Source organism: Lithobates pipiens, unplaced genomic scaffold (assembly GCF_037356315.1).
Source record: "Lithobates pipiens isolate NorthernLeopardFrog02 unplaced genomic scaffold, aLitPip1_a1.2 Scaffold_19, whole genome shotgun sequence".
Lineage (NCBI taxonomy): Eukaryota > Metazoa > Chordata > Amphibia > Anura > Ranidae > Lithobates > Lithobates pipiens.
In genome coordinates, this window is record NW_027507764.1 from 178515621 (window position 1) to 178530724 (window position 15104).

The 15104-nt window shown below is 39.8% G+C and overlaps 1 protein-coding gene across 2 annotated transcripts in view; it reads right to left on the minus strand.

Moving 5' to 3' along the window:
* CPNE4 (copine 4) overlaps window positions 1-15104 on the minus strand; it is a 660573-nt gene that overhangs the window by 441460 nt on the left and 204009 nt on the right. For both annotated transcript variants that reach the window (XM_077491511.1, XM_077491512.1), the window contains exon 2: window positions 9667-9860. In XM_077491511.1, coding sequence (XP_077347637.1) covers window positions 9667-9837 — 171 coding nt within the window. In that variant the 5' untranslated portion in view covers window positions 9838-9860. The remainder of the gene's footprint in view (window positions 1-9666; window positions 9861-15104) is intronic.

Here is a 15104-nt window from a genome sequence, read left to right on the forward strand (position 1 = left end):
TCCATGCAGACACAATCCTCCTCCTCCTCCTCTTCTTCCTGTGTATTTGGTGGAATACCCGCAGTAATACTCTAAATACTCTAAATAAAGGGGGCCTTGAGAAGTAAGGAAGTCCTCTTCCTCCTGCTGTTCTGCCTCAAGTGCCCTGTCTATTATTCCACGAAGCATGTGCTCCAACAGGAAGACAAGAGGGACAGTGTCGCTGATGCATGCATTGCCGCTGCTCACCATCCTCATGGCCTCCTTAAATGGTGACAGGACAGTGCATGCATCCTTGATCAGTAGACACTGGCATGGTGAAAAGAAGCCAAGCTCCCTTGACCCTGTCTTGGTGCCATACTACCTCTGCTGCATGTGCAGCCACTGCAGCATGCCAACGTTGAGTTCCACCTGGTGGGCATGTCATAAATGAGGCGGTTGGTGGGCAGGTTGCACTCTCTTTGAATGTCAGCTAGGCGAGCACTGGCATTGTATGACCGGCAGAAATGACCACAGACTTTTCTGGACTGCCTCAGGAGATCCTGTAAGCCTGGGTACCAGCTCAAGAACTACTGCACCACCAAATTCAGTATGTGTGCCAAATATGGAACATGGGTCAAGTGTCCCTGTCAGAGGGCATAGAGAAGGTTGGAGCCATTGTCTCATACAACCATTCCTGGCTGAAGCTGGCTTAGCGTCAACCACCTCTGAGCCTACAGAGCTGACAGAATCTCTGCCCCAGTGTGGCTCCTGTCCCCTAAGCAGACCAACTCAAGCACCGCATGGCATCTTTTTGCCTGACTGCTTGCTTAGCCCCTTGAATGCTTACAGAGCACTGCTGGTTCAGAGGACAAATCTGAAGAAGAGGGCATAGAGGAAGAAGAAAAGGAGGGGGTGGAGGAGAGAGCTGTGGCAGAATCACCACTAGCATTTTGGAGGCATGGTGGCGGAACAAGCTCTAACAATACTGAACCCTGTCCTGCATTCTTCCCACCTGCCAGCAGAGTTACCCAGTGCACCGTGAAGGAAAGGTAACACCCCTGCCCATGGTAATATGCACCTTACTGCTGACCGCCCTGTCAAATTATGCCAAACATTGCCTTCCACGTGCCAGTAGAGAATGGCCTTCTGTGAACATAAATGGCGTTTTGAAACCTGTCACTGAGGTACAGCACATTTCACAAGTTCATGAAGTGAGGCAGATCTGGCCAAGCTAGCATTCAGGTACTGAGAATGTGGACCAAATTTCTTTTTATGGTTCAGAGAAAATTGAGTACTGTCCATGATACTTTTTTTTATTTGCACTAACATATCATTTTTCCTGGACAAGCTTTCGGAGTGTGTCTCCTTCTTCAAGGTCCAAGCAGTACTGATTCACAAAAGTTTTAGCAGAAGGTAAAATGTAAAAAAAAAACTCTGAGGGAAAGGAAAAAGAAAAACAAACACATACAAATCAATAGTATGGCAATGGCAATAAAGCTATCAACAAGTGAGATAAGACAGAGGGAAAGCTATAGACTGGAGGGGGTGGGGAGGATGATAATCACAGAGGGGTTCATAAAACTGTAGTATAGTGGGTGAGGAACCCAATATCTAAATTTAGGCCATTGTTTTTTGTGTCAAAAAGAAGTATCATACTTAGCTCAAAGGTTTTCCTTTCCTGGATAGTTCTGAAATTCCCTTTAAGAACTAAAAAATTGCAGTCTTCTATAGTGTGGTCCGGTTGTGAGAAATGATGTCCCACAGGTGTGCAGAAACTGTCTTCCTTATGTTCCTTGATGGTCTGTGCAAATTCATCCTTACTTGTAACTTCTCTCCTGTTTCACCAACATAAGCTCCTTTGCTACACCTGTTGACGCTTTTGGTCCTAAGGCTCTCTTAGGACCCTTGGTAAAGTCAGCAAGGGGGCACCAATATACATTAGTCATCCTAGATTATGTTACTAGGAATCCAGAAGACGTCCCTTTAAGGAAAACTTCCTCTAAGGCCGTGAACTGTTTCACATATTTTCAAGAAATGGGTTCCTAATACTGATGGAGCAGGGCACCCCTTTTCTACTGAATGTGATGGCAGACTTGTGCAAACTGTTTCAGATCAATCAGTTGCGGACGTCTGTCTATCACCTGAAGACAGGCGGCCTTGGTGAGCGGTTTGAAAAAAAAATCAATGTTATAAAGAGCAGTCCAGAAGGATGGGAAGGATTGGAACATGTTGCTCCCTGCCTTGTTATTTGCCATCCGGGAGGTTCTACAGGCATTTCGCAGTTTGAACTGGTATATGGGCGAAGACCCCATGGTTTGCTAGATCTAGTAAAGGAAACATGGGAAGAGTCCTCACTGCACAAAACCATTATAGACCACATCTCCCAAATGCGAGAGATGGTGGCTAGAGTGATGTCATTAGTAAGGGAGCGTCTCCATAAGGCTCAGGATGCCCAAAGGAGGCTGTACAACCGGTCAGACAGTTTCAAGTGGGAGACTGGGTGGCTGTTCTGATCCCCACAGAAGAGAGGACATTTTTTGCCAAGTGGCAGGGTTCATTTGAGGTGGTGGAAAAAGTGGGTAATGTAAACTGCAGGGTACATCAGCATGGGTTCAGGAAATTGTACCAAACTTATCATATAAAACCCTGAAGAAAAACTATGCTGTGGTGGGGTGGGAGTTTATCCCCAACAAATGGGCTCTGGACTCTGTGGTACTTTTTATATAGGTAGGAGGTTTCGCATGGTGTCAGATCATGCCCCATTGACCTGCATGAGACAAAACAAGCAGAACAATGCCAGGGTGACAAGATGGTTCCTTACTCTCCAGGAGTTAAATTTTGTAGCAAAGCACAGACCCAGGAGACATCAAAATGCATATGCCCTCTACAGAGCGCATTATATGTTGGCAAACCTGCCTCATCTTGTGTGGAACCATGGAGGTCGGTCTCTGTCCCAAGAATGAGGGACATAGAGAAATGGCGGTGCCAGGCCTGGAGACATACCTGGGCACAACCCTCCAGCACATGTCCCTCCCACTACTCCACCTTCTAGCACAAATCCACTCCCCTACCAAAGCGCCCCCAACACATATCTGATCTCCTCCTCCATCCTACCTTCTAGCACAAGTTCTCACCTCTCCCAAAGCATCCTGCAGTGCATATCTGACCCTCCTCACCCCACCATCTAGCACAAGTCGTTTCCCCACTCAGAGCAACCCTCCCAGCACATATCCGACCCATCCTCCACCACACCCTCTAGTACAAATCCTCTCCCCTCCCAAAGCACCCTCCAGCACATATCCGAAGTTTGAGTTTGTTTAACCCTACCTCTTAAGCCGCTCTCCTGGCCACAGCCACTTTTTGCCACAGCGAGCTACATGTGCAAAAGGTCTCCACATCCCTCGAATGTCCCTCATTCTCAAGTTTGGAACTTGGTAGGTATGGATTTCACTGGTGCCATTCTTTCATATTTGTCTGAATTTTTGGTCTAAGATCTAACATGGGTTGATGTATCTCATTTGTAAGCTAATTTAAACTCATGTGGAATGGCATGTAATTGCCATCATCCCTTGACATATGTAAAAAAATGAGTACCTCCAATAATGGGATTTTAAAGGCAATATGAAGAAAATTTCAAATATATATAGAAAAAGTAAATTATTTATTAACCACTTCCCAACCAGCGCACGACGATGTACGTCGACAGAATGGCACGGGCAGGCATATTGGCGTACAGGTACGTCCAATATTCGATGCCGCCCTGCCATCGGGAGCGCGCCGCCGGCGGCGCGCTCCCGCGCTGGTCGGGACCCCCGTGAGTCCGGTCGCGGGACCCGGGGACTCGATCGCCGCGGGCATCCCCGCGATCGTCTCACGGAGCGGCCGAATGGAGGAAATGCTGTATAAACAACATTTCTCCATTCTGCCTAGCAACTAGTGACGCTGATCTCTGCTCCATGTGATTGGAGCAGAGATCAGTGTACACTAAATGAAAGCCCAACCCCCCCCACAGTTAGTAACACACCCCTAGGAACCCCTACACTGCCACCCACTGGTTAACCCTTTCACTGCCAGTGTCATTTACACAGGAATCACTGCATTTATATAGCAGTGATTACTGTATAAATGACAATGGTCCCAAAAATGTGTCAAAAATGTCCGATGGGTCCCCCACAATGTCGCAGTCACAATAAAAATCGCAGATCGCCGCCATTACTAGTAAAAAAAAAAATAATAAAAAATTATTAATAAAATTGCTATAAAACTATCCCTATTTTGTAAACGCTATAACTTTTGCGCAAACCAATCAATAATCGCTTATTATTTTACCAAAAATATGTAGAAGAATATGTATCGGCCTATACTGAGGGAAAAAAATGTTTTTTTATATATTTTTGGGGGATATTTATTATAACAAAAAGTAAAAAATAATGCGTTTTTTTCAAAATTGTCGCTCTATCTTTGTTTATAGCGCAAAAAATAAAAATCGCAGAGGTGATCAAATACCACCAAAAGAAAGCTCTATTTGTGGGAAAAAAAGGACGTCAATTTTGTTTGGGAGCCACGTCGCACGACCGCGCAATTGTCAGTTAAAGCGACGCAGTGCCGAATCGCAAAAAGTGGTCTGGTCTTTGACCAGCAAAATGGTCCGGTCTGAAAGTGGTCAATACAAAAACATGATAATAGTTATACAATTTATACAAAGAATCATTAAAAAATATACAATTTGTACATATAATAGGCAATAAGATACAAATCAATAGGTAGGTAGTTGAAAAAATTCCGAAGCGTTTCGAATAGTGCATATAAATTCTTCCTCAGGGAAGCCACTCTCTAAAAACACAAAATGTAAAATCAATACAAAAGAACATAGAAAAATATTTATTTGAACATATATGTACTGTATTTATTGGTGTATAACACTCACCTTTTCACCATGAAAATTGGGTGCAAATAGCATGTGTGTGTTATATACTTAAATTTTAGCTGCCTTATTAAAAATGTACATTTTTTCCTGAAACTTCCCTCTTAAAATGAATGTGCGTGTTATACACCCGTGCATGTTATACGCAGATAAATACGGTATGTATTTATATATATATATATATATATATATATATATATATATATATATATATATATATATAGGCGTATACAGAAACTCCCCTACACAAATACTCACATATCCACCTATTGATCCAGGATGAAGACAATCCCCACCCCAGGCACACAACTTGGCAAAGTCAGAATCTATTTCACCGCAAACAAGGGGCCCAAGAGTAAAAAAACTCCACTTAAAAATGCTCCACCAAATAGGTCTCAGACCCCCAGATAGGGACAAAAATCTGGGCAGGAAAAGGGTATATGGGACCTAAAAGATATATATATATATATATATATATATATATATATATATATATATATATATATATATATATATATATATATATATATATATATATATAAAATACAATTAATTAGGTGAAAGATCCATCATATATAAAAAATATATTAAAATTTTTTTTCCGGATGTATGGCCATATATATCAGTACGCCTATACAGATGCACATTTTTTTTTATATATGATGGATCTTTCACCTAAATAATTGTATTTTTTATATATATATATATATATATATATATATATATATATATATATATATATATATATATATATATATAGATTTATCTTTTAGGTCCCGTACACCCTTTTCCTGCCCAGATTTTTGTCCCTATCTGGGGGGTCTGAGACATATTTGGTGGAGCATTTTTAAATATCCTCGTAGAGATTTTTACTCTTGAGCCGGTTGTTTGCGATGAAATAGATACTGACCTTGCCAAGTTGTGTGCCTGGGGTGGGGATTGTCTTCGTCCTCGATCAATAGGTGGATATGTGAGTATTTGTGTAGGGGCGTTTCTGTATATGCCTATATATACATACCGTATTTATCTGCGTAAAACACACACAGGTGTATAACACGCACATTCATTTTAAGAGGGAAGTTTCAGGAAATTTTTTTAATTTTTAATAAGGCAGCTTAAATTGAAGTATTGGCATATAACACGCACATGCTATTTGCACCCAATTTTCATGGTGAAAAGGTGAGTGTTATACGCCAATAAATACAGTACATATATGTTCAAATAAATATTTTTCCATGTTTTTTTGTACTGATTTTACATTTTGTGTTTTTAGAGAGTGGCTTTCCACATCCGTGATCAGGTTTGTATTGTTGGTAATCAGTAAATCCAGTAACACTTTATTTCTAGTTGGTGTGTCTACCATCTGAACTATAAAATTGTCCTGCAAGACTTGGCGAGCCTTAGACAAATGCGTGGTTCCCTCTGCCAAGTCTATGTCTGGATAATTAAAATCCCCATTATGATAACACTTCCCTGCCTTGCTGCTAATCCAAATTGTGATAGGAGATCTGTCTCCTCCTCCTCGCTCAGGTGAGGGGGCCTATAGCATACTCTCAGTATAATTTCCCCCTTAGCTTCATCCCTTTATAGCGCTACCCATAAGGATTCCACCACCTCCCTAGCCCCCTTAGTGATATCATCTCTCACATTCACTTGTATATTATTCTTGATATATAGGCATACCCCTCCCCCTATTTACACTTTCTATACTTGGGTATACCCCTGAATGGTTGCCAGCCAATCATGCAAGCTGTTGTACCAAGTCTCTGAAATTCCCACAAAATTTCTGCATGAGCAAACAATAAACACACATCAAAAGAAAATACATTATATGCAAAGCAGACACGGATAACACAATGTGCCCTGTTGTTTTTATTGAGTTACAAATGTATTTTCTTTCTTTCCTTTTAGCTAGAGAAAATGTTGACTGGTGATTGAAATAACATCATTGATGTTTTCTTAGTGATGTAAACGTCCACTGCCAAATCGATTGCCATGAAAACAGATGGATATTTTTCTAGAATACTGCTGGTTCACCTTTTTAAAGCTGGAATCCCAAATGAAAGCCCTATTGATCTGGGACTTTAGAAATATGCTGCCCTCAATACAACATATTACAAATCTGACCACTTGAACCCCCTGTGGTTTCAAATCCATAGATATAACACTTCCTCTTCCAGAAAACATACTCACAAGTTGCAATTTTACAATGAAATGCCAAAAGCTAACTCCAGATGAAAATGTCTCAAAGAAATGCAATGAATCAATAAATAGAATTTGACAAAAAAAATGCAATGAGAACAGAATTAAACTCAATCAAGGAAAAAGTTATAATTACTTTACAAGTACAGAGAACAGAAGTTTGATTAAATAAGATGAAAATTCATTCAGCTTGAAGAAAATTAATATTTTCTGGATGTGGAAAGATCAGCAGCATATCAATATTAATATAGATCCTTCTTGAGGGAATTAAAAACACTGATTTGCCTTTGGAGTTAATGGTGCATCAACAACATTTATCAATATTTATCATTTCAATTGAAAAAAAAAAGAATACTTTCTGATTGAAGATAGAATAGGCAAAACTAGTAGTGGATGCAAAAATTAGAGGTGTCAAACCTAACTTGGAAACCAACATACAGTATCTCACAAAAGTGAGTACACCGCTCACATTTATGTAATTATTTTATTCTATCTTTTCATTTGACAACACTGAAGAAATGACACTTTGCTACAATTTAAAGTAGTGAGTGTACAGCTTGTATAACAATAGAAATTTGCTGTCCCCTCAAATAACTCAACACACAGCCATTAATGTCTAAACTGCTGGCAACAAAAGTGAGTACACCCCTAAGTGAAAATGTCCAAATTGGGTGCAATTACCCATTTTCCCTCCCCGGTGTCATGTGTTACTCTATGCAAACTGTTGGCTCTATAAAAAATCCTGCACAATATTAATAATAATAACAATTATTATTATTATTAATCATTGGATTTTGTTGAAATGTAAAGGCTCAGTACATCTTGTACAAAAACTTTTCCATGCAGACACAGGGCCCCAGTAGTTTGAAATACTCTGTTCCATTTGTAAAAAATATTGTTTGATGCAAATGCTGTACCTGTAGGTCTTTTCTGTCCCCCATGAAGCCAGACTAAAATACTTCCAATATTTACATTCCTGCATCCTAGTTTATTTCCAGGGCATGAGCTACAACAAAATGGCTGTTGAAACGTCTTCCTTGAGCACAACTAAAGTGATAATATTCTTAGCTGTCCTCAAAGAATGAGGTTCAGTGACTATTTTGCTGTTGCCCAGAGTATGAGGTGGAAAGGGGCTACAGCCATTTAAAAATCCTGGTGGGAATGTGCAATTTGAGAGTCTTTTCTGTTATGGGAGAAAGCACAGTGTGAATATGCAGATTTCAAATCAGGAAGTACACTTGCTCTTTCAATGCTTGGGGCTACCGTGTCCTGCAAAAAAGCCAGGATATAGTAAGATATAACATTGGGTATGTTTTGGCCAGGCTACATGGGTGGCAGAAAATGCCTACAGATATGGCATGTGCATAAAACTTTTTTTTGTCTTTTTTTTTTTTAGATGCAGCACCCTGGTGTTAGACGGGATTGCTTACAAATTTTCTTGGCCTGCTGGGAGAGCCTATTTATTTGGGGGAAGTCAGGTGATCAGGGTTCAGTGCCACCAGGCTTGTCTGGGTGGAGTGTGTTATGTATATGGGTTTCTAGGCTGGATTTCTTCTTGCATCACACCCACCATGCCTGGCAACCCACTCTAAAAGGAAGGATGTCAGTTCTCCCTAACCATCGAGGTCACCATTAGGCCTCTGGGGCCCGGGGACCTTGCTACATACAAATAGAACATTGTATTTTAAACTGCTTGGCCCCTTGTCTGCATGGGCCAGGTTATGTAAAAAGTCAACTTTTTTGTTTTTATTTTTTATTTTATTTGCTGTATTCACAGATTCACAGTCTGATTCTTCCTGGATCTCGTACACATGCATTGTTTTACTTAGCTCAACCTGCTTGAACATATATCTAGTTTTCGGATAAATGGTTTGGTTGTTTGATATTCTCAATTATTTTAAGACAACAATGTATACAAATCTTGATTCAGACTGGGGTAAAGGGATTTGCCCACCTATCTCCCTTGGGATATCCCATAATGCAGTCAGATATACTGTATGTAGCTCGGACAAGGCACCTAATCTGTTCAAACAGTGTAATTGTGCACATTCCTTTTTTTTTTATTTTTTATTTTTCTTTATGCAGTATTTTGATAATTACATCATGGAAAACTTTGGGGAAGACAAAGATATGATAAAATACCCAGAAGGTAGGTTCTAAACTTGCTGTACACTTTTTTATATGCAGCATCTTCAACAGATGTCTGCTGTATTTTATGATGGCCCTTTTTTCCTAACTTGGCTTTAAGTTTCTTTTTTTTCATAAACAGAAATACAGATTGTGCAGAGGCTAAACCTGCAGCTAGTCTTGGGGATCCTAGGAGAATTCAAATAATCTTTCTGAACACTGTGCAGAAATGGTGCAGAATTTAGTCAGTTAAACTTTTATTATATCCAAAAGCCTAACGGCTACATTTTCCCTCAGTCATGTCCTTCATTGCAATATATTCTTATCTTAGTTATCTCTTTCACTATGGCCTGAAAGGTACACTTCTAAATCACACTATCACTTTTTAATAAGTAAACTTTGACAACTTTGACAACAGGAGATGAGTTTGAGAATATGCTCTTTGGTCTTACCTCAAACCACTGTCCATGTGACTGCATTTTCAAGATGACACAGGGATCCGGCTTGGAAAGCGCATCTCTGTCTGATATTCCTTTGCAAGAAACTCTTAGTTCCACCTTCGCGAGACATGGGCTATTGAAAATTCCAAGGGTATTGGCTGCTGATTCATAAATGTTGCTCATCTTCGCACAGAAATATATTGCACCTATGTGAAAAAAAATCAAAAAACGATTAGAGTCCTAGTTATAGTACATACTGTACATGTATGTGTTCAACACAGGCTTTTTCAATTTTTCCTCTGAATCTTACTCATCTAGCAGAAAAAGCAGATTGATCGAATCATGATTTTCAGCCGCCCGTACAACACAATTTTAATGAGATTTTGTGCTTCATATCAATCCCATTAAGTTAAATATGACAGACATTGCTAGAACATGGCCACCTTTACATGTACAGAGTCCTTTCCCATGAGGGTGCAATAGAAAAACAACGTCCCAACAAGATGTCAATCAAAAAAACATATCTAAAATATATTGGAGATCTCTAATCTTTGATGCAATGTACAGACTTTTACTTTATGCTGCTTTAATGGGAGCAAAATAAATCAGTATTTATTAGTGGAACAGGGTAGCATAAAATAACATAACATAACCACAGTTAAAATAAATTTGATCTTACTTTCAAGCAATTTAACAATTTAAAGTGACTCAGAAAAAAAATAATAAACAGTGCCTGTAATAAAAATGGTTAATACTTATCTGCTCAATGCTGCCAATCTACTGTTGCCTGATAATTATTTTGCATGCAGCACTTCTAGGATTGTCAGATGTCTGGTGCCACTCTGTAGTAGGGGTGACATATTAAAGGCTAAATAGACTGTGCCCTCTGCAATTGCAGCTGCTCCAGAGCTTAGTAAATGAGGGGGAGCTCTGCTGACTTCCATCACCCAATTATGTGCAAGCTATTTTATTTATTTTGTGGTCAGTTTTATTAGATTGTAAGCTCTTCTGAGCAGGGCCCTCTTAATCCTCTTGTATTTTATTGTATTGTAACTGTATTGTCTCCTTTTTATACTGTAAAGCGCTGCGTAAATTGCTGGCGCTATATAAATCCTGAATAATAATAATAATAATACCTCTATTGGTTAGACTTGTACTGGCACAACACCCCCCCCCCCCCACCATTTCCCATTTCTCCTTCCTCAGCCCTCTAAACTCTTATGCCTTGTACACACAGTCGGACATTCCGACAACAAAATCCATCATTTTTTGTCCTAAACTGGTGTTGCATACACACGGTCAGACAAAGTTGTCGGAAAATCCAATCGTTCGGAGCGTGAAAAAGTCCGATAGAGCCCACACATTATCGGTTTTTCCGACAATATAATCTGATCGGACCTTTTCCGGCAGAATTTCCGACCATGTGTTCAAAGCATAAATATAGCTGAGAACAGAGTCATAGCCATGCATACAACGTGTGCCAAATGTGCCTGACATGTGCCACCCCCTATTGTAACCACCCCCAGATATGGGAGGGGGGTAATCAGTGCAGCGAGAAGGGGAATTATATGAACTGATTGTGTGTCTGTCCCTGCAGCAGCTGAAGGTCTTCTTAATCTCTCCCTCCCACCAGCTTCAAGTTACTGCAGGGGGGAGATGCACAATTGGATCACTTCTTATAAATGTTCCCACCCCTGGCTGCACCGATAACCCTCACTATGCTCATGCAACTCACTGTGTTTATTCATAACTGAAGCATAAGAAACAGTGTTTACTATACTTCACTTTGTGAATGAACCAAAGTCTCTATAGTCTCCAGAGCAGCTGAGGCTGCAGAAAAAGAGTCTGAGGAATTTATATTCTCAGCCCCTTTCTCTGTCTCAAAAGTGAGACCTCAGGGGAATGTTTATACCCCTAATATTTCAGCCCCCGCCCCCAACAAAATCCTAAAAAAATAAAAATAGTTATAAAGCAATGTAAATTTTAAAAAAAAATAATAATAATAATAAAAAAATAAAATAAAAAAAAATAAAAAAATTAAGGGCTCCTTCACATGGGTTCTCTAGCATGAGTGGTTTGTTTGTGCTACTGGAGCCACCTGTTACTCTATGAGGACACAGTGGCTGTATGAATACAGCCACAGGTCCTAATTTGACAGGTGTGGAGGTATGTCTGAGGGGCTCCAAATGAACACTGTCTGTATTCAGGGCCGTACCCCTGAATCCACAAGTCTGCAAATTCGGACATGTGACTGTGTTTGTACAGCTGCTGTGTTTTCATAGCATAACATATGCAGCATGCACACAGCTCCAACCACATAAAAACACTGATTCCCACTGTAGAGGTCACAGTACCCATGCGAATGAACCCCAAGAGCTCATCCATATACAGCACTTTTGTGTATCAGTATGTGTATGTGTTAATGTCGGGATCCACCCAGATGTTTGGACTGGCAGCTGTCTCAGCCTCTCAACGAGCCACTGGGAGACAGAGCCAGCCGCTCCCAACTCCTCTACAGCCCAGCACTCCAGTAAGTGCTGAAGAAGCAGAGCAGAAAGCTTGCTAATCACTGAAGACCAAGAAGTGCATGATCAGTGGTCTTTGATCTCTCAGTTCTCAGTCTTAGAGGTGGCAGAGGATATATATATATATATATATATATATATATATATATATGAGGGGGGATATGGGGATATATATATATATATATATATATATATATATATATATATAGTATGCATGCTTATTTTTTATTTTATTCCGGTGCTTCTCTTTTAAGACTAAATCAAAGTTCTTCTTTCATCAAATGTCATTACTGAATTGTTCAACTTCTGATTTGCAGAAATTGTGAAAGGAAGCCAATGTAACGAGATACAGTAGCTCACAAAAGTGAGTACACCCCTCACATTTTTGTAAATATTTTATTATATCTTTTCATGTGACAACACTGAAGAAATGACACTTTGCTACAATTTAAAGTAGTGAGTGTACAGCTTGTATAACAATAGAAATTTGCTGTCCCCTCAAATAACTCAACACACAGCCATTCATGTCTAAACTGCTGGCAACAAAAGTGAGTACACCCCTAAGTGAAAATGTCCAAATTGGGTGCAATTACCCATTTTCCCTCCCCGGTGTCATGTGTTACTCTATGCAAACTGTTGGCTCTATATAAATCCTGCACAATATTAATAATAATAACAATTATTATTATTAATCATTGGATTTTGTTGAAATGTAAAGGCTCAGTACATCGTGTACAAAAACTTTTCCATGCAGACACAGGGCCCCAGTAGTTTGAAATACTCTGTTCCATTTGTAAAAAATATTGTTTGATGCAAATGACACTTTTGCTACAATGTAAAGTAGTGAGTGTACAGCTTGTATAACAGTGTAAATTTGCTGTCCCCTCAAAATAACTCAACACACAGCCATTAATGTCTAAACCGCTGGCAACAAAAGTGAGTACACTCCTAAGTGAAAATATCCAAATTGGTCCCAATTATCCATTTTTCCTCCCCGATGTCATGTGACTCCTGAGTGTTACAAGGTCTCAGGTGTGAATGGGGAGCAGGTGCGTTAAATTTGGTGTTATCGCTCTCAATCTCTCATACTTGTCACTGGAAGTTCAACATGGCACCTCATTCCAAAGAACTCTCTGAGTATCTGAAAAAAAGAATTGTTGCTCTACATGAAGATGGCCTAGGCTATAAGAAGATTGCTAAGACCCCGAAACTGAGCTGCAGCATGGTGGCCAAGACCATACAGCTGTTTAACAGGACAGGTTCTACTCAGAACAGGCCCCGTCATGGTCAACACCTGTTCAGTGTTTGCATGTGGTGTAACAGAACTTTGGCTGGGTTAGACAGAATTGTTGCAGCAGCTCGTTATAGCATCGAATTCGCTTATGGATGAGCACACTGTTTTTCTTAACTGTATATCTTTCTTATCAAGCATACACCCTTATATATAGTACATCTTGGGTGTAGATAGCAGCTGTGATTCTGGGGTAAAGTAAGTGCTTATGCCAACAATTTGTAAAATAGTTGTATTAAGCCCCATACACACTATCAGATTTTCTGCTGATTTTTTCCTTCAGATTTACCAAAACCATATAATATGTAAAGGAGTTTCAATTTGTATGCAATCAGGCAGGCCCTTGCACTACATGGTTTTGGTAAATCTGAAGGAAAAAATCAACAGAATATCTGATAGTGTGTATGGGACTTTACAGATTACAAAATAAATAAATAAATAACAAAAGAGAATAGTATAAGTGATTAAAATATTCATCAAGAAAAACCTGTATAAACGTCTGTACAAATGAGTTAAATTATAAATATAATTATTTAAAATGTAAACTACATCTAAAACTCTTGTTTTAACCCCTTCACAATGATGTAACGCATATATGCGGCCTTCAGCTTCATGTGGTTGTGCCAGTAGCTGCAGGCATCACCCCCAGGAACCGCTTTTAGAGCGGACAATCAGCTTTCTTGTAATAACAACCGATGTGGCTAATTAGCTGCTTGGATGTTATGACAAGCAGCGGGAGTGGATGTCCCCCCCAACCCACCCCTTTCGCGCCTTGTGAAGTCTCTCCCGCCCCACCAGGAGGCCCGTGTGACCAGCCGGCACATCCGTTGGCTTTCCGGAGTCCCAAACAAAGCTAGAATCGGCTTTGATCGGGTCTCAGATCTAATAACCCAGAAACTGTCCTGACATAATTTGCGGGTTGATACAGCCTTAAAGGTGCAAGATTTAAAGAAAATGTCAATATTCAAAACAGCCAAACTTGATGTTTTGAATGCTTTTAAGTGCAAAAGAGGGATTTGGGGATCCCTCCAAAAAAAATACCTGACACGTGACTATTGCTGTCCCAAGGCATGTTGACAGCGATAAAAGTGATCAAAGGCAAATAAATTTAAAGGGACAATGTACACATGTTTTCGCGCAGGAGCGAACACATGTGTACGTCGCGGCTGCAAATGTAAACAGTGTTCAAATTACACATATGAGCTATTGCCACAATCATTGAGTGAGAGCAATAATTCTAGCACTAGATCTCCTCTGAAACTTGTCACCATTCCACAAGTGTGTGTAATTTTAAAGCATGACATGTTAGGGATCTATTTACTTGGCGTAACATCATCTTTCACATTATACCAAAAAATTGCGTTTTGAAAGACTGCTGCGCAAATACAGTGTGACATAAAATATTGCAAGGACGACCATTGTATTCTCTAGGGTCTCTGGTAAAAAATATAGTTATAATTTTTGGGGGTTCTAAGTAATTTTCTAATAAAAAATACTGATTTTAACTTGCAAGCAACAAGTGTCAGAAAACGGCTTAGGCTTCAAGAGGTTAAGTATTGAATGTATGGAGGGCACTTTCTCTATTTGACTTGGTGACCAAGTGAGAGAATATCAAAAATGTTATGTACCTTTCA